The sequence below is a fragment of the Barbatula barbatula genome (assembly GCF_947034865.1).
Source record: "Barbatula barbatula genome assembly, chromosome: 7".
Classification (NCBI taxonomy): domain Eukaryota; kingdom Metazoa; phylum Chordata; class Actinopteri; order Cypriniformes; family Nemacheilidae; genus Barbatula; species Barbatula barbatula.
Genome location: NC_136770.1, coordinates 19450535 through 19470153, shown reverse-complemented (window position 1 = coordinate 19470153; position 19619 = coordinate 19450535). Strand labels below are relative to the sequence as shown.

The 19619-nt window shown below is 37.5% G+C and overlaps 3 protein-coding genes across 9 annotated transcripts in view; 1 reads left to right on the top strand and 2 right to left on the bottom strand.

Moving 5' to 3' along the window:
• Positions 1–2019, bottom strand: part of srgap3 (SLIT-ROBO Rho GTPase activating protein 3) — a 65262-nt gene extending 63243 nt beyond the window's left edge. Inside the window, exon 1 of the mRNA XM_079460710.1 lies at positions 1424–2019. Within this exon, the coding sequence (XP_079316836.1) occupies positions 1424–1490 (67 nt within the window). The 5' untranslated portion in view covers positions 1491–2019. The remainder of the gene's footprint in view (positions 1–1423) is intronic.
• A 5454-nt stretch (positions 2020–7473) lies between these two features.
• hemk1 (HemK methyltransferase family member 1) lies at positions 7474–16168 on the top strand. Of its 7 annotated transcripts, none has more exons than XM_079461168.1 (13): positions 7474–7583; positions 8033–8156; positions 8248–8424; positions 8890–8981; positions 9385–9478; positions 9892–10023; positions 10120–10184; positions 10302–10351; positions 13162–13267; positions 13358–13453; positions 14161–14271; positions 15010–15046; positions 15309–16031. In XM_079461168.1, the coding sequence occupies exons 2-12, from the start codon at positions 8088–8090 to the stop codon at positions 15032–15034; spliced, it is 1017 nt and encodes a 338-aa protein (XP_079317294.1). In that variant the 5' UTR covers positions 7474–7583; positions 8033–8087; the 3' UTR covers positions 15035–15046; positions 15309–16031. The 7 variants fall into 7 exon arrangements, with proteins under 7 accessions (XP_079317294.1, XP_079317290.1, XP_079317291.1 ...); XM_079461169.1 differs by having other exon boundaries at positions 7491–7583; positions 13168–13267; XM_079461166.1 differs by lacking the exon at positions 15010–15046 and adding an exon at positions 7662–7746 and having other exon boundaries at positions 7542–7583; positions 15309–16034.
• Positions 16169–16902: 734 nt separating this feature from the next.
• cisha (cytokine inducible SH2-containing protein a) lies at positions 16903–19184 on the bottom strand. The gene is made up of 3 exons (XM_079461171.1): positions 19066–19184; positions 18045–18190; positions 16903–17938 (listed from the first exon to the last, which is right to left on the bottom strand). Exons 2-3 carry the CDS (start codon positions 18181–18183, stop codon positions 17448–17450), a joined length of 630 nt encoding a protein of 209 aa, XP_079317297.1. The 5' UTR covers positions 18184–18190; positions 19066–19184; the 3' UTR covers positions 16903–17447.
• Between the last annotated feature and the right edge of the window lie 435 nt (positions 19185–19619).

The following is a 19619-nucleotide window of genomic DNA, read 5'->3' as shown; positions in this document are numbered from 1 at the left end:
ATTTGTTCAAGAAAAGAGGGCCGTATTATAGATCACAACAGTTATGTAAATCAAAGTATGCGAAGGGCCCCTTTATGCATGAGAGCCATGTGGCCTCCACAAACAGCGAGGGCCAAGACTCTCTTTTAACAAAAGCTACTCAAGCGAGAATCACATCAGACATTTGCTCATCCCTTAAACGTGGAAGGACTCTTGAGCTCAATCCTGCCGCACATCCAGCATGCTTCAATTACATTTAATCCCTGCTGTTCATCTATATATGCTGTTCGCATAGAAATAAGTACAAATCTGGAAAGGAGATGTAAATTGAACATAAATGCAAATTTCCCTAAATCTGGATCAACTAATGAATCCAGCTCTGATGTATACTCAAAACGCTTTGCACTAAAGGGTTACTATTAACCATCAATAGGTAATGACTAGAGAATCCAAGTTACCATTGACAGCCTTTTTTCTGGGGTTTATTATTCACTCATCCTTTTATATAAGTGAGTGTCTCCAGCATCATTTATGGGGTTGTTTCTGCAACGCCCTTTCAGACCGAGCCCGGTGAATTTTCGAGCACATATGCAATCGACACCGGAGCTCTTAAAATGTTTTGATGATGGAAATATTTGATAAAACACATACTAACATTATTTAAATTAACTGTGAAGGGGAAAACATCAATAAATACGGAGAACATTATATAACATCACAACGCCATATCTCCAGAATACGCTGCACGCCTTGGATAGGATCTGCACGGACACAGTTGGAGGTTATTGATGTTAGAAAAGCTCTTCGTACATTTCCCTTGTGCTTTTACTGACATTTGATCTGCTAAAAGGTCTGCTAAATTGTAAACAAAGGGGAAAGAAATGAACGGAGCTCGCTGGTCCACCCATCTGTGCAGAGAGCGCGACACTACACTACAATAACTCATTCTACCCAGCAACAAAAACCCATCTCGTTTTCCTCTTAAACACAATGTATGCACAAATACTTCATGTGCAATAGCGGGAATGCGCAATGGAGCAAGGGTAACTGCTATCAAGTATGTGTGTACCCCATTCCTGTGGTTGCACGACACCCCAGCAAAACAATCAAAGTTGGGCTGCTGATGTTGTTTTCTTTGGAACCATTTCTGACGTGCGGAAAGGACTACAAAGCGGCGAGGACATCCCCTGTATTACCGCACAACGACGTAACTTCGATCAAACAAACACAAAGTCGTACATCGCGGTCAAAATGGGACAGCAAAACGAACCGGGTCTCGATGCGCAAAAGCCAACACAGTCCAACGTTACACCGACCTCTCTGCAGCGTTGTGGCTAAAACCGCGTCACAAAAAAGTGATCTTGGCATAGTGATGTTATGCATCGATCCAAACTTAAAAGCATCTACCCAAGCCATCCTAAACTCTCGGGTCGATCCCACATACCTTTCACTTGGGTTTCATACTCCGCAATGATCTCCTTATCTTTCTTCATCCTCGTTTGAGATGACATTGTTCTTGAGGTATTAATGTGGAATCCAGTGATATGTTGAGCCTTGCCCCAGAGCTCCTGAGTGTCACAGTTTTGTTGCCTTTCTCCCCCTTCACCACTTGGATCAAAATTGACCCTTTATGCGCATCGGTTGATAATCCTCGCCCGAGCAAATAGCCTGAAAGCACCTCGGGCACACCTGCGCTTTCTTCGATCTAATCCCTTGCGTTTAGAAGAGCTGCCACACTCGGGGAGAGACTGCAAGATCTACCATCTAAAGAGAAGGAAGAAAATACAATTCCTGCCTACAAGAGGAGGACACTATGTGGATGATGGGGCTTTATTTCTGTGCCCATGCCGTTTGTATTATCGTCGGGTCCGCATGCTTCAGATTAAGAATTGAGATGGCTTAATCTGTGCTTGCATTTGGCTCCGGAATCTCAGCAGCAGAGCAATGAACAAAATTGCGCCCGAGCGTCGTATGTGACTCCTCCTATTGTACAATGCACTCGCTCGACCAATCCAATCTGTTCCATATGCACCCCTCCTAGGACACACACACACACAACAAGCTACATTAGTGAAGACTTCTCACAAATGCAATTGTTAAGATAATGACATTTTCTTATTTTCTATGCTGTAAAGACATACGTGATTCATCTGATTTGTGTGCCTTTTAAGTTTACACAGATCCAAATGTCCTTTTTAATATGTTTTTGTACATTAGGATATTTTAAAAAGATATCCCTCATGTGAAATCCATAGACACACAAGCACGAGGTGTTCCATAAACAGTTTAATTTTATAGCCGATTTGTTTGGCTGAAGGCATTATTCATTAGACGCAATAGGGTTCTTTTTCATAGACGTTACAGCTTTTAAATGTAAAATTATTTTGTGGGTAAAGTCAGTACACTTTCACAAAATGACTAGAGATATAAACAAAGAGCACAAATAAGAGTTTTACAAGTGATTTAGCTTAATGGAGTCACAAAGTGGGTTGTGCAATTAAAATGATAATAAACAATATAAAACAAAGTTAAAGGAATTACGTAGCAGTGCATTTCTTAAATTTGTAAGGAAAGGGGTATTAGTCTCGATTATTGACAAGGGACACTCACTCATTATTAAATCACACTCCGTTCATTCCAAAAATATAAGATCAAGAAGACATTATTAAGTGTAAAATAAAAGTGGAATGAAGTTACCTGTGGGACTGTTGCTTAGGGGAATAACAAAAAAGCACAGATGTTCAGTTCACACTTTATTTTGTTATTTCTTTACTCTGTGGGTGTTTCGTAAGTGTTTCATTTACATATGACTGTCTACAGTATATACAGCATGCCTTAAAATGCATTTGGAAGTTTTACATGTATAACCTTTTATATATATTTTTATACATATGCATTTGGCAGACACTTTTATCCAAAGTGACTTACATTGCATTATACATTTTTTTCAAGATGTACATTTGGGGAAACATCAAAAACCAGTGAGGAGCTTGTGACACAAATTCTGTTCATTGAGTCAGAGAAACGATGCTCAATATTTTGAAGTTCTGAGAACTAAAAAGGTGGTCCGACAGTTCCTGTAAATGAGATGCGCAACCCTGTGGTCTGAGAGACCCACATCAAACAGTCTTCTTTTCATTTTATCATTGATCTTGCAGGGCAGAAGAAAATCTTTCAGTTAAATGGGTTGTGACCGGAGTGACTTTGCATGCATGTGTGAAAACTTGCAAAATGATGCATGCTTGGTTTTCCGATTAGAACAATAATGTTCCTAAATTAATTCTTTAAAGGTCCAGTATGTGATTTTTTAAAGTATTGACAGAAATGCAATATAATATACATAACTATGTCTTTAGCGGTGTATAAAGACCTCTCAAAATGAAGTGTTATGTTGTTTCTATGGTAGCCCTATATGGACAAACTGCTCTACAGAATGTGTTTGGTAAATATGTTATCTCCTTCAGCAAAGATACGAAAACGGGATCATGAGCTGCTCTGAATTCGCTCACTTTTTCACTCATGCACTATAGTCCACTATATGGGGAAGAAGTGAATGAAAAGGAGTTAACAATTTCGGACAATGACGTAGTAAATCCTGTGTCTGACAGTACTGCAGCAGACATTCATCATTAACTCTTATATTACACCTGTGTGACTTTATTGATTGTTTTGTAAAATGGTAAGGTTAATTTGTCACGCTTATTTTAGGCTATTCGTTTTAAAATAAAGAGAACAAAACAAATGTTTGCCACGTTTACTTATTTTTACATTTATTACGTTTAATAAAATTACTTATTATATTTAAAATAAAACACTGCTATATAAAACGTTCATTTAATCAGTTTATTCTCAAAAAGTAGAAAATAACTGTCAACAAGAACACAACCAAGTGAATAAACTTACATTCTGGCATTAACGGTCACTCTTCTCCAGCTGATTCTAATCAGACGGTTAATTTGTGGGTCTCATGGGAAATATGATTACATCGGACGTTCACTCAAAACCTAAATGCATTGTGGGTAAAAATTAGTGAACAAATGTAGGGAATGAGTTGTACAAAATGGCGGACACCCGGTATAGTGAACTATATAGGATAGGAATAGGAATTCACAACCTAACCAATAGATGCCGCTAAATTTCACACACAGGACCTTTATGTTTACAATTTTGTTTAGAACTGCATAACTCGCCTACTATGTTGTTACTCAGTACAGTATGAGTATGTGTGTATATTCCTTCTGCACGGTGGTGTTTTTGTAATATTTCATATCATATAAATAAACAAGTTTTTGTTTAACAAGTCAGACATTTCTGCAGCCGACCTCCACAAGAGTATTGAGCGGTGTTAAATGCACAACAGTCAACCTTTTCAAAGAACACTTTCACCAGCTTATCGCACAAATTTGTAATGCATTAGGCAAACAAAGCCAGATATAAACATTTCTCTGAAAAACTATTTTAAAACAGATTATGTTTGTGTGAACAAACATATGCAGAAGCCTTCGCATGTGTTCCAAGTTATGGAACAGTCTGAACATCCATCACTTCTCTTAAGGGGGAACACAACAATTCAATAATGATTCATCTTTGATTATTCCAACAAAATAATTTTTTATCTTTAGCATCAAGGTGAGCAAATTCTAACTGCTTATTTCTCAGCTTGAACATGACGCTACAGGACATCATGTGCTCTCTGTGCCAATCAGCTGTCATTGTGCAGCAGTGAGAGTCCCTACAGAGGCACAAGAATGCATCGTACCCTTTTGTTCATGGCAAAAATTTACCAAGCAATTTACCCAGCCCTGCGCCCCTCCTCTCTCCTCATCACGTCTAGGCATCTCAGGGGGCTTTAGCCTGGGAAACTATGACTTCGGTGTTTTTCAGGGACAAAGCAGCATTGTGAGGTTCTTCTCGGTATTTCAGTTTGAAGAATACTGAGAGAGAAAAAGAGCTTCCTTCAGGAGGATCGGAACACCATAATGAGACTATTGAAAATATATATCCCGGAAAGGACTCTGTTTGGATGACTGCCATGCTTTTAGACCACTGAAGCGCATTCCCATTTTGATATGAATTAATTTCATTTCATCACATTTCGAGTTTTTCATGTCGTTCAATTTAAACAATACTCAATTGACAAATGTTGCTCTATATAAGCAGCTGCGGTGTCTGTGCAGTCAAGTGACATTTTTCCAGCAAATACTTTGCATTCATGTATCATCCACATATGGGATTCAGCTGTATTGGCCTACTCGGTTACGTTTTGTCATTTTGCAATGAGCCCACAGGCCAAAGCTTATTATCATATTTTCCACAGGTGACGAAATACTATGTGGCCCAGTTCGTGAAAACTACATAAATTTGTGATGATGTAAAGAACATTCTGTAAAAATGTAATCTTAATATCTTTCATTTTGACTGAGAGGCCAAAGATTAAAATCATAATGAAATGAATGGTTGAAATTAAACGAGGATGCTCATTATCTCATTATTTTCACAGACTGCCTCAGATATTATTACAATATACTGTATCATATTGTATATATTATATTACATTTACAATTGAAGAATAACTTAAGATAGCAGGAGGTATGCAGGAGACAAGCTCTTATCTAAACAGTTCTGGTTTTGTGATAGTTCTGAACTAGCAAGTAAAAAATCTGAAAATCTGAACAATAAATTGTTACTTAAAGTAAAAAAGTTAGTCACCATTTCCTCACCCTTTTGTCAGTTCAAACCTGTATGACTTTCTTCTGCAGAACACTGCAAGAAGATATTTTAAAGAATATTGCTAACCCAACAACAGGAGTACTTATTGACTTGCATTGCATTTGTGTCCATACAATATAGAAGTTAAAGGGATAGTTCACCCAAAAATTAACATTCTATCATGAATTACTCAACCTCAAATTGTTCCCAATCTGTATAAAGGTCTTTGTTCTGTCAAGCACAAAGAATGATATTTGGAAGAATGTTAGCAATTGACATTCCTGGGGAACCATTGAATAACATAAAAATGGTTGTCAAAGGTTTGTTTTCCTAAATTATTCTCAGTGGCTAACATTCTTCCAAATTTCTTTCTCTGTGTTCAACCAACACACAAGTTTCATACAACTTGAGGGCGAGTAATTCATGAAATAATTTTAATTTTGGGGTGAACTATACCTTCAATGGCTACTACTGTTGTTTGGTTTCCAACATTCTTCAAAATATCTTCTTTTGTGTTCTGCAAAGAAAATAAAGTCATACAGGTTAGAAATGAATTACGGGGGGGGGGGGGGGGGGTTATTATTATTACTATTACCACTAATGGCTATTATTACTGTGCCTTGACAAACAGTAGCAGTAGCATTATTTGCAGTTTCTTTAAGTGTTCAATTGTCTGAGTTGAACTTTACAGCATCACACGTCACCAAACCAATACAAACTTTTCCTGGCAGAGATCACCAGTTTCCCATAATTACACACACAGCGTGAGCTATTATCAGTTTGAGTTAAAAAAAACCTGGGTCTGATACTGTATGATGTTTTACTTTTATGTTTCCTCTTCTGGTTTATTTCTTCAGTTTCATACTTTTCCATCCTCTTTTGCTTCTTTTCTTATATTCCCGTTCTTTCTACATATTTTTGGTTTCACTTATATTACCCCATCCATAATTTTAGATGGGGTGAGGGAGGGTCCATGGTGTCCATGCTGATTGTCAGACTGTGTTTTGTGGTAAACACAGGACTTGCAGTTGGGGTCATGTGCACTGGTGCTCGCATATAGACTGCGGCTACATACTGCAATCCCTGCAGCACACAGTAACAATCAGTCCCATCTGGCTGACAGCTCCAGTTCACCCTCCCCCACTCTATTCTCTACTCACATGATCTTTGCAGCCTTCTCCCTTTCACTCGAGACTAGTGCAGACATCTCACAAAGTCTTTGTGGGAACTTCTGTCCTTTAAGACCCCCAGTTTGAGGAACATTTTACAACATGTCTGTGTGTGTGTATATATATATATATATATAAAAGATGCATTGGTATTGAGAAACGTTTGTAATACAGGCAAGTCGTTCGCTCTTTTATTCGCTCTTTTATTCATTCAGCGTTTTGCTTCAATACACGCATTTATATTTGTTTGAGGGTGATGGTATCTTTTAATATATCATTGCACCAGTAAATTAATGACTCAGAAATGTTAATGTCATTTAAATAAAGTTTAATAGCAGTATGTGAGCAGTTAACTAATTGTCAAAATTGGCATCTCTAAACATAAAGCATTTGCGCACTCTGGTGGTTATATATCAGTTCAACAGTTTTTAGGGAATTGTGCCACACAATTTACCAAGTGTAATACGATCAATTTAAAATAAAATATGCGAATGATGTTTCTTTACACATAACAATATAGAAAATTGCACTACGTTTTTGTTGTAGCACTTAAGCATACGCACTTTCAGTGTTGATCTCTCAGGACTTTTATTTTGAAATCTGTCCGAAGAACTTTGATTATGTACGTGGTTCAATGACCCTATGATCTGACGCAGGCGCTGGAGAGAATATTGCAGAGGATACTGTCTCTGCGCTCATATTCGCCTTCTTGTACTAGCCCTAATAGTAGGTACTGTTTAATTAACTTTACTTTGGAATAGTTGGTATTTTTGAGTGCGTGGCTAAATTAATTTGCACAAACAGGGACATATTAACAGGAAGCGGAAGTGGCCGTTAAGTGGCTAATAATTGTCACACACATCTAAATAAAGCTCTTATTTCCATTAAGGTATTTATTTATTCATTGGTTCGTATTTAATGTTTTCTGTATACTTACATTGTTAATTTAGTGATGAAACTCCGCCTACTCGTGGTGAGTTGTGGGTATATCAGGCGGCAAAGTGCGCATCATTCTGCACTCCGAATTTACATTTACCGGAAGTTGTATACCATCCGGGAATCTTTGGAATACTATTTTCAACATACCACGATTTGGGAAATACTAATTCTACTTACGATTGTAACACAGGGTGTGTTTTTATTTATATTAGAGTAATTCCAGTATCATTTCGCAGATGTCAAATCAGCCCACAATGTAAGCCATCCTCGAGTCACCTACCGTTCGACACGATGACGTCAAAGACCATGTGGTTACTTGGCCGATTAATGCATCGACACAGGGGGGGGTTAAAACTGAGCGTAAGTAGCTGACTTTCTTTGTATTTGATCGTTGCTTTACGATCGTCGAATGACACGATAGTGTTTGTTTCATGTGTGATCATTCATACAGAGTTTTGTGAGGTCTGCGTCTTGTACAGCAGAGGGCGCTGTTGCTCCTCCAGTAGACTCCAGTGTCACAGCAGAGCAGGCAGTCAGACTGTGGGCACAACACTTCACACTGCACGGCATCTCTGAGCCCCTTCTGTCTAGTCAGTACATCATAGCTCATGTACTTGGTAGAAAAACGGTGAGTATACGGTTTTAGGGTCCTTGCACACAGAACAATTTGATTTGCATATTTTTTTGTTATATTATATCTTAACTTGTATTAAGATCAGCCTGATGTTTTGATATGGGTAGTTGACAAATAAACTGCACATGTACACTATGGTGTGACAGCAAAAATAAAAACCATAACAATGAAGATAAATCTCTCTAATAAAAATATCTTTATATTATACATGAAATCACAATTCACAAAATGAAGTAATATATTATTAACAGTTTTCTAGATTTTTAGGACACATGATGCCGTGTATTTGTCACCTACCCATATATTTTTCTCAGTCAGGTCTTTGTAATTGTTTGTTACAAAAATATGTATTTTGTTACATACTGTATGTTGTGTAATCCATTCTTCCCTCTCTTTTTCTCCATCAGAAATATGTATCTTTTCTTATAACTTTCCTCATTTCTCCTTCTCTGATTGAAGTTGGATGGTGTGGACAGGAGACGACTGAAAGACCCACTGACCGACACAGAGAGAGTGAGCGTGTGGAAACTATGCACTAAACGTCTAACAAGGTACATAAACATTTATTGTTCTACAACAAGCTATAAGTAGATTGATGTTTTTTGGTCTGTCTCACCAATCACATAAGAAAAGCTAAGATTCCAAAGCACATCCGCACGGTGAAGATTAAAAGCCTGTATCTTAGCCAAAGAGTTTTTATTTTATCTCTAAGAAATAAATTCCTTGATTTTGTTTCGATTGACAGGTCTGTCAATGTAGGTCCCCGCAGGAACAAAAGCTTATAAATTGTACAGAATGATCATTTTTGAAAATACAAAAAGGTTTCTATGACCTTTAGGTTAAGGGGTTGGTTTAGGGGTAGGGGATACAATATACAGTTTGTACTGTATACAACTTATTAGGCCTATGGACTGTCCCCACGGAGATCATAAAAGATACGTGTGTGTTTGTTAGTATGCCAGTACAGTATGTGATACAGGAGTGGGACTTCAGAGATCTTACCTTGAAGATGAAGCCCCCAGTGTTCATACCCCGTCCTGAGACAGAGGTGACAAACAATTTTACACTTCTCACAATTTTACAACCACTCAGGCTCTATAAACATGTTTCATACAATTGACTTATTCTGTGAAATATTATAAGTATTTTGGGTGGGGACATAATCTTGTGAGTGTTATCTCAGTTAATTAAAAACAGTTTTTTTATTTCCATATTTTGCAATACGAAGGCTTGACATTTGAGTAGGTCATTATTTACATGTATATAAGAAACACAAAGAGTGCCTGTTTTATGGAATGACACACTTATCATCACTAATCAGAATTTTGCAACAAACTGTGAATGGACTTCAAATGAATGTCACTATTTGTATAAACACAGACTGTGTGTTTAAAAACACTTATTTCCGTTTGGGCTACTGAGTCTTATGAGCGTATGCTGTATGTGTGTGTGTTTTTGTAGGAGCTGGTTGGTCTGGTTCTAGAAGACCTCCGGTTGATACGTGGGGAGTCGTACGGGACTGATTTACGATGTCTAGAAGTGGGCTGTGGATCTGGAGCAATCTCGCTCAGTTTACTACACAGCATTCCACAGGTTAACACTCCCTGCCTGTCCCTTCTAATTATTTATCTGGCTGTTCTTGGTAATGTACCGTGTCATCCATTACATGTGTACTCATAATTCTTTAAGCTCAGGGTATTAGCGTTGGACCAAAGCCAGGCAGCAGTTTGTCTTACGAGGGAAAATGCAAACAGGTGATTGCCTGCACCGCTCGGCCCACATGGTGTAAAGCATCTGTCTATGTTCAGATGTTTGATTATTATCTGTTAATACACATTTGTGTCAATATTCTCTTTTTTTGTATGTTTCAGATTGGGTTTACAGGACAAACTCGAAGTTCAGCATTTAGATGTGATGGGTGGTAAGAGTGTCATTTTTTTAGAAATAGATTTGTTAAATGCCCTGTCTACACTAAGCATTCTTGAAATTTTTGTGACAATATAAATGGAAAGTAATTTCATAGGTGGAGCATGTAATTACTTTAATGGTCCAGAAGTATTGTTTCATTGAAATGAATGAATCATACACGATAATACCAGGGCCTGTATCCTATCATTAAAATCTTATCTTTACACTAAGAGCTTTTCTAAACAGTTTTTAGTTACTAGTTTCCACTTAAAACCTATTCACAACGCTGCTGAGAGCAACTTTTACTGGGGAACAGAAATAAATGGGCGGGGTTGACCTCGTTGCTATGGATGATGTCAGCAAGCTTACTGACTATGACCACAGTGATTGGCTGATGGAGGATGGGTCTCTATCAGTCATTTAATTTTAGAAAAATTCAAATAAAATATGTTAATATATAATTATTACTGTGTCAAATTAAGATTATAAAATATAAACTAAGTTACTAATTAGTTTACAAAAACAGAACAAAGAAGTTTTTATTGTGGATTCCTATTAATATCAACCAAATTGTTTTTTATCATTTTTTATTAAGTTACAATAACTTGTTACAGCTAACAAACACAATAAAACACAATAACCACATGATAACACAATAAAAACATGATTTTTGAATCATTTAAAAAAAAAGGAGTTATCTTTTGCAAATAAACTATGGGTTCATATTAAGATGTTCAGCTCATTGTAAGCATTTTATCTCATAAACAGTTAGCAGATATACTGAAAGTAGTCTTTATGGTTAAGCTCATTGTCATGAAATCTTTCTAAAATGTTTACGTTTCAATGTAGACTGCTGTTGTTTCAGCCATTTTAGGATTGTTGGGAGTTGGTCTTAGTGACTTAGGAGTCCTCTTCACTACTTCTAATGTCTTCACAGGTTTAGGAGCCCGTTTTAGCGCTAAAATGCTTTGTGAAATAGTCTTAGCACAAAAAGCACAATGGACATGCCCATTATTTTTAATAAAATAAATCAGCAAGTTAGGAGCTACTTTTAGCCTTAGGATGTTTTGAGAATACATTGCATTTTGACTTTATGTTGACTTGAAAATAAGCTCAGGATTTCACTAATCTCATTTTGTTCATTTTTATTCAGGTTTTATGTGTTTGTTCATGTGTTTGTTGTTTGTACATTTGGTGGAGAGATTATAATAATAATTATATAATTACAAATCTTTATAAGGTTCAGGAAGGGCAGCAGATGAAAATACGTCTCTCACTAAATCCTTGGTGTTTCAAGTCTTACGAAACCTTTACTCTTACCCACTCCCTAACCCTAACCATCTAAACTACCTATAATTGTTAAACTTGCCAAAATACACTGTTGCGTGATGACGACAGACTCGAAACACCAAGGATTAAATGAGAGCCCTGAAAATACACGGACAAAAGTTGTTATTGCAAAGTTATTTATGAGAAGTTTCATTCTTATTAATAGGTTTGGCTCTTCCACTTATTTCATTTAGGACCTTAATGTTCTATAGAACTTTGCGGAAACAGTTTGGGCAGGGCCATTTTCTATTCCATGAAGATAATGAGCCTAGGCATAAAGAAGCAAGGCTCATAAAGAAATGGATTCTGGTCTCCTCAAAACTCAAATCTGACTTCAAATGATATTGGTTCTATTGGTTAAATACAGAATGTAATACACAATGTGAGACAACACCATTTTATTCCAAGGAATAGTTCACTAGTCCACCCTCATGCTATTCCAATCCTGCATGACTTTCTGTTATCTCGAGAACACAGAAGAAGATATTTTAAAGAACACTGGTAACCAAACAACACTGCCCCCCAATGACTTCCATTGTATGGTCACAAAACCACTGAGACATTTCTGACATCTTGAGATTCTGTTATGAGAGTCATACAGGTTTGAACAACATGAGGGTGAGTTCAGCACGTGGAAATGTTAAGCTAATTCCAGGGATTTATTGGGCTTTTCCTGTTACAGCGTGTGCTTCTCTTTCCACTAGACAGCATGAAATGTCAGTTTTGTAACTGCGGTGGAGTGACCTACCTGCATTCTGTCATTATCTGAACTGATAGACGCATTTTCCCTTAACTGCTGCACTTCACTGGTTGTGTAAATGGAAGTTGTTCAACAGAGATGTTCTAAGGACGTTTAAGTATTGTTTTTATTGAGCCTAGAAAGCAGGAAAGGGTCATTGTTCAGAGTTTTTTGGATGATTAACACATTTGTTTAAAAGGTCATAGTGTTTTAAAGAACCAGTCCATTTTATACGCCGTATTGCACAATACATAATTATATATTTCAGATCTATATACTAGCACCATATGCTGTAGGCTTGCATATGGTATTATCTCTTAATTCAGATATAACCCTACTTCTCTTGACAGCTTATGGACATCGAAATATAATTTTATAAATATGTTTAATTGCCAAACGATTGTTGGTGATTAATCAAATCCAGAATAAAAGTTTCTGTTTACATAATATATATCTGTGTACTGTGCATATTAATTTTGTATTTATTAACACATACTTGAATACATAAAAATAATATAAAAAAAGACTTTGTAAATAGAAATAATTACAGAAATACTCAATATTTCCTACATATAAAGTGTATATATATGTATATAATTATGTGTTTGTGTGTAGGTACAGTGTGTGTATATATATATATATATATATATATATATATATCACTATTTAGTATTTTCTGTCTGTTATAATTTGGTTATATATTCACAGCTGTGGAATTGTTTAAGTTTTATATAAGACATGCTTTGTATTCCTAGATACAGATGCACTACTAAGCAAATGCGGCCCTGTCCACTTTCTAGTCAGCAACCCCCCCTATCTGCTCACTCAGGAGATGCAGTCTTTGCAAACGGAGATACTCCGGTTTGACACTTCAATACAGTTTTAACCTTTGATGTGTTTGTTTGATTCCATCGTGTTACCTTTTAACCGGCCTGCCCCTTTTTCTGGAAGGTTTGAAGACCACGCAGCATTGGACGGGGGTTTGGACGGCTTGTCTGTGATTCGTTCAATTCTGGTTTTAGCCTCTAAGCTCTTAAAAGAGAGAGGGTAAGAAAGAGTGTGTTTGTGTTCATCCATAGCCATAATATGTGGTCTGTGAGTGTTGGGTTTTCTTTAAATATTCTCTCGTGAAAGTGTCTTTTTAGACAAGCGCAGCTAAAAGTGTGGTGTAATCTCTCTAAGGCTTAACCGGCATATCTTAAACGCTTCGGGGAATCCAGCGCTTCACAGTTCTCTGTAGTTCACTAGATAACAGTTTTCCAGGGACCAGATCTTTCTCCCTGTACTGCTCCACACCCTCATCTATCCCAAGAAACAAATACACACGTACGCACAAGCATACACAACAAAAAATTACATAATGAGTGTTTGTTTGGTAATTACAGTTGAAAAACTAGGCTTGAGTTACATGCTCATACAATGATAAATTCAATTAATATTTCATCGAGTAATAAACTTGGGTTTGGCACCGCTGTCTTTCACCTTGTTAGTGTACGTCTCTTATAGTGGTCTGGATATGGTTTCGGATTTCTGTCCACAAATTATTTCATTCGCAGATATGGCACATGGTACCCTTTCATAGATAAAGAGATCCACTGTCGCATGGGGCTATCCTAGCATCCGTTTTCACATTTTTCAGTTTTGGACACTATTCTTCAGACTAATAGCTTGTTAAGGTTGTTTACATGATAGAACATCCTTGTCACACGCCCTTTTCCTCTCCATCTCTTTTGATGCCTCTTTTGTTTGCCCAGGCGTGTTTACCTCGAGGTTGCCCCATGTCATCCTCCGGTCATTCGCCAGATGATAGAGGAGACGATGCCGGGGTTACTTTATCTGGAAACCCGCTGTGACCTCACTAACAGGTCAGAATGTTATCCAATGTAGCTTGTGATTTTCAAGGAACGGTTCACCTAAAACGAAAAACATTGGAATATTTCATTCTTTCATGTTCAAAAACTGGAAAAAAGACATGAGAAAGGGAGGGAAATGGATTTAATAGTTTTTGCGCTGAGAATGTTTTGAGATCTCTCGTGAACAAGAGATTTCACTGTTTGTGCGAGAAAGCAAATGTTTTGTATGTTCACAGGAGAATGCAAAATATGCTTGAGAAAATATACCGTATGTTCTTGCGAGGCAATGCAAAAGCCTATAAAATATATTTTTCTGTCTCTTCTCATATTTGTTTTAATCCATCACGTGCCTTCCAAGAACAAAAGGTTAAAATGTGTTAATTTCGTTAAATAATACAAAAACTTAAAAAATGTTATCCATTAAAAATTCAAAAGAGATCATAAAAAATATTTTGTTTTGAACAACATGGATCGTAACAAAATTGTCAGTTTTAGGTATATTTTGCACCACAACGTGTGGGATAGTTCACCCAAAAATAAAAAATTTGTCATCATTTACTCACCTCCCTTTAGTCATTTCGCACCTATATTACTGTCTTCTACAAAACACAAAAGAAGATATTTTGAAGAAAGTTGATTACTGAACAGTGCCGGCACTCATTCACTTTTTTTGTATGGACACCAAACCAATGCAAGTTAATGGGTGGTGGTTAACAACATTCTTCAAATTTCTTATTTTGTGTTCTACAGAAGAAAGAAAGTCAAACAGGTTTGAAATGACAAGAGGGTGAGTAAATGATAACAGAATTTTCATCAAATATCACTTTAATATACATTTTTATATTAATCTTTATAGATATAGGCCTATATGTAGATCATTACATCACAAACTACATTTCAAAAACCACTAAGTGTCTTTAGCATTCTGTTTCAGCACACCACATAGCAAAAATACCAAGCTGAGGACAAAGACAAAGATAATGAAACTAGTCATTTTATGTCAAGTCAGCAGCATTAAATGTTTACACTACACCTTTTCTGTTTTACAGGCCTCGATTCTGCATTTTACAGAGGAGAGCATGACAAAAACAAAGGACAAAGACATTAGGAAAGACCAGAGATGAATGGTTAAAGGGTGTATAAATAAATCAAGAACAGAATAGTACATGAATAAGCAGAGATTCTACCATTAGGAACTGCCAGTATTAGTGGCCTTTACCAAATTGTCGATGGCACTCTGCCAGTCACCTGGCTGTTCCGCCAGGTCCCAGCATGCACTGCTTTTCGAAGAAATAAGAACCTGCCGGCCCTACTGAGAAAACTTTTCCTGAAATCCAGCAACCGTGCGGTTCTGTTTGTTCAACCTACCACTGTTTTTTACGTTTTTCGCGTGTTTTAATTGACAAGCGTACATGTGGCTGTGGTTTGTTATGGTGCGATTGCATTGATTGCGAGTATGCTCTCAGCGTGCAAGTGTCAGTGTGCAGTAGGCTGAAGGTAATTATTGAGGCCTTTTCTAAGAACTCCCCCTCCCAGTCGTGCACTAGTCTCTCCCTAGAAGTAATGCGCTCGTTCTGCGAAACAGCTGGCCCATTGCCGCCAGCACGCTTACTCGCCTAACCCACAAATACAGACAACCTGACATGCCCCGCCAAGATAATGTATGAATGTGCACACAATAGCTGTCTGTTGAAGTCTATGAATGAGTGACACAGAATTACATGCATGTTGTTGTTTTCAGTTCTGTTTTTTATTAAAAAATGTTTTTCTTTATTATGTCTGTAGGCTTCTTTTGTTCACATTTGTTGTTTCAATGTGTTTCTGGCAACTTCTTAATGTACAATCTTACTAGTTGGATATTTAAACAAGGATTTTTGTGTCATCAAATTAAATTATTATATAGGCATTTACGGATGTTTTGCTCATAATTATTTACATATTTTGGCTCCCAGGAAATTTCTGTGAGCTTGCGTGGCACTGAGTTCCAGAAAAAGCTGTGCCTCTGTTTCTAGGAAAGTCTAATCGCAATTTACCGAAAGAATGATTCACTATCGGGAAAATGGGATCTGAGAACAATGCTGTTATGTCCCTATATGCCTCATTCAATTGTTATGATGAAAATTCCATTATGCTTGGCCATCCTACGACTTTGTTCCTATACACAAACATTACATGCTTTTTGCATGTCATATCTTAGCAAACACATCGAGTAAATATCCATATACTCATAAATTAGATTTTATATACTAATTACAAAGTAAATGTAAATACTCTGAAATATTAGTCATAGAATTTTGCTGCAAAACAGTGCAGAATACATCCTGAAATAACGTAATATGAGGAACACATGTCAACTGAATTGCGTAGCAATTCCATGCACATTCGTTCATCTAATAATCCTATTATTGTAAGATTAGAGCTCTGAGTGACCTTGTTTGACACGCTTACTGGAAGGCCAGTACTTCGTTTCTGCATTCTGTATCTAGTTCCTTCTGTGAAAAGAGTCTATTTTCGTTCTCTAGTTAATCTCTAAGGCCCTCTTTTTTCTGTGTTGCATTCTCTCTAATGTACTCTTTCATCGTGTTTTAAATCACACCAGAATGATCTATGTTTCTCAGATGTTACAAATGACACCAATGTCATGTAGTTTGATTGTCAGTTTTATTTAAAAAAATGAGAATATGTTTATCCATAAATAACATACGAACTCCACATTGTGGGGATAGAAAAAATATGCAAATCTTCATTGATTGAAACATTTCACTGCTTTTCAATAAAAAAAGTCCCAGTCAAGCAGCCCAGTAACTTTCCTCTGGGCCGGAGACTGAGCAACGTGCCTCTCGTGTGCTCGCCATGATCTCATTTCAAACCTTCTTGAGGGGGTCATGTGACCCGCACAAGTTTCACGAACATTCATCATGGACCCCCTCTACAACCTGTCAAAGTCATCAAAGTCGATTTATGACTTGCCACTGATCAATATTTGGACAGGGCTTGTCTCAATGCCTCTTTCGTATAAAGTGTATATCTGCTCCTGTATCGAGTCAAAGGTAACATTGGAAAACAGTTTTAAAAGCTGCTTTTGGTTCCAAACATCTGTCTCTTGGGGCTGTGAATCCAGGCCCCATTCGCCATCTTCATACATCAGAACCATGTCATATTGTTGGCTGTGTGTTTCCATGGCAATATCAAAGCTGGAAAGGGTAATCCTGTAGGTACTGGAGTAACGGTTTCGGTAAAGGCAGATACTCAGTGCTGGTCGTCTGTCTGTTAATAACCAATCGTGTGAGATGTTGCAACGAAGGAAACGCTTGGTGACAGCGGATTGGTTTTTTCAGTTTCAGCAACACGGCGCATTGCTTGGCCGTTGGTGTAGGTACGGTATCAAACTCTTCAGTATTTTCCCCCTTCTCTCCACTCTTGGAGCCCACATAGTGCTGCACAAGACTAGGTACGTCCGGGAAAGACAGCATACGAGATTTGGCAGGGGAACTGGAGTCCAGAAAGAAACATCCAAGGTTGTACCCGATGCGAACGTTGGTGGGTCCACGGCCTGTTTTAACAGACAGTGTCAACAAATAAAGGGGATGACTGCTGTCCCGTATCAGGAACGTCCCCTCAGATGCCCCCTCTAGCACAGAGTGGGCCTCGCTGGCAGAAATGGCACCCCAGTACCAACCTGACGAAAAAATGAAAAGGATTATTTAAATGCTTGGTAAAATACACGTTGGTCATGCGATTTGTATTGATCATTTACACGGTTTAGGAGAGAAAGTGTTTTCTACCTGACGCTTCCAGGTATGAGAAATTGCTGTAGATCGATGTAAAATCTTTTTTAGGTTCCCACCGAATGTGAGCACCAGAGTTGATGATTGCATGAGATACGAAGATCGGCTCCGTTATGAAGGTATTGGGCAGTCGCATCCTCGGGCTGGAAAATAAAGGCGTTTTAAAGGTCAAAATACATTTACAAGCATTGGTTTGTGTTCAAATAAAAAAGCCCATTATACATTACGATCATTCTAAAAACAACACTGTAGCTAGATTTATTTCAATAGAACTGAAAATTAAATCACAGTTATTTGTTATGGTTCCTCAAAACCTTTAACAGTTTGGATTATGTATCTACACCATACTCCGTTTTAAAGAAAATACATTTTAAAAGAGCTTTTAAATAGTGTTTTGAAGTCTATTTGTTGCTATTGTTTAAATAATATTAACAGGACCCCAAGCAACGTTAAGGAATGTGTGATCGTATTAAAATGGGGATGATCTGATAGAAAACTTACCCATCGACGCACAAAATCATTGTGTCCGGTTTGATACACTAGCAATCCTGAAAGTTTCTTTGATCGTAATGTTTAAATCGAATAATCTCGGCGATGACAAACCTCAATGATATTTCTCAGCAGTAGACAGGACGTCAAATAAAGTAAAGAGTCTACCGAGGTCTGCCATATAGCAGCGCTTTGTTTGAAAAAGTGCTTGAGTTGATAACACGTCCAAAACGAGCGTCGTTTCTCTCAAGCTCATGCCCTGACACTAAACAAGAAGCGGAACACGGCACGGTTTGGCTTGTTCGCTTCGTCTGACTTCCCAGAAGCGGCTTTCTGAGAATCACTCCGTGTTTAGCGCCGCTGACGCCATCGGCTCTGTGAAACCCGAAGAATCGATTCCCTTTTCTAACTCAGTCAACCATACAGCAGTCCCGCGAGTAATAAACTACCAGCAGAATGATTCTGTAGTGAGTCATTTGGGAGTTTTAGTGTGTGTGATCTGTAATTGTTTCCTGATGTTGTGACTGACGTTTCAACGTGAAAACGGCGTTTCTCTTGAAATTGCACCGCTAGCGTTCCAAGAACTTTCCAGGAAAACGGAACGCCCGTGCGGAGCTGAGCCAATCCCAAGTCTCTGCGACTCGCCGAAGCCCCGCCTCTCTGTTCATGCTACCGACTTAACTATTTGCTCACTGCTTGGAAAATGTAATTAAAATTGTAATTATGTAATTATGGTTTTCGACACACCACGAAGATTGTTTTTAGTTCTTAATATTCATAATGATAATAATGATGACGATGATACGGATACGATTTATTTTTTTACAATTATTTAATAACATTAATCACTTTGTTTTTATTATAGAAAACGAATTAAACATTGCTAATGTAGTAACTTTTTTTTACTGCAGTTAAAATACGGGTTATTTTTGGAAGAGAATTAATTCGACACATTTTTTGTCCAGTTTTGCATTAGTCTCTGTTTTGTATTGTTTTTACACGTGGTGAGTTTTAATGTAAAGTGAAAAATGCTTGATTTGTCTGCCATCTAGAGGATGTCAGGTGTACTGCATGCTTACCCTG

Excerpts from the sequence above, each read along its gene's own strand:
- hemk1 (XM_079461164.1), top strand. The coding sequence starts at position 8,088 with ATGACGTCAAAGACCATGTGGTTACTTGGCCGATTAATGCATCGACAC. Across the intron at positions 10,024-10,119 it reads TACTACACAGCATTCCACAG|CTCAGGGTATTAGCGTTGGA; the intron begins GTTAACACTCCC and ends TAATTCTTTAAG. Across the intron at positions 13,454-14,160 it reads AAGCTCTTAAAAGAGAGAGG|GCGTGTTTACCTCGAGGTTG; the intron begins GTAAGAAAGAGT and ends TTGTTTGCCCAG.
- cisha (XM_079461171.1), bottom strand. The coding sequence starts at position 18,183 with ATGCGACTGCCCAATACCTTCATAACGGAGCCGATCTTCGTATCTCAT. Across the intron at positions 17,939-18,044 it reads CTCATACCTGGAAGCGTCAG|GTTGGTACTGGGGTGCCATT; the intron begins GTAGAAAACACT and ends TTTTTTCGTCAG.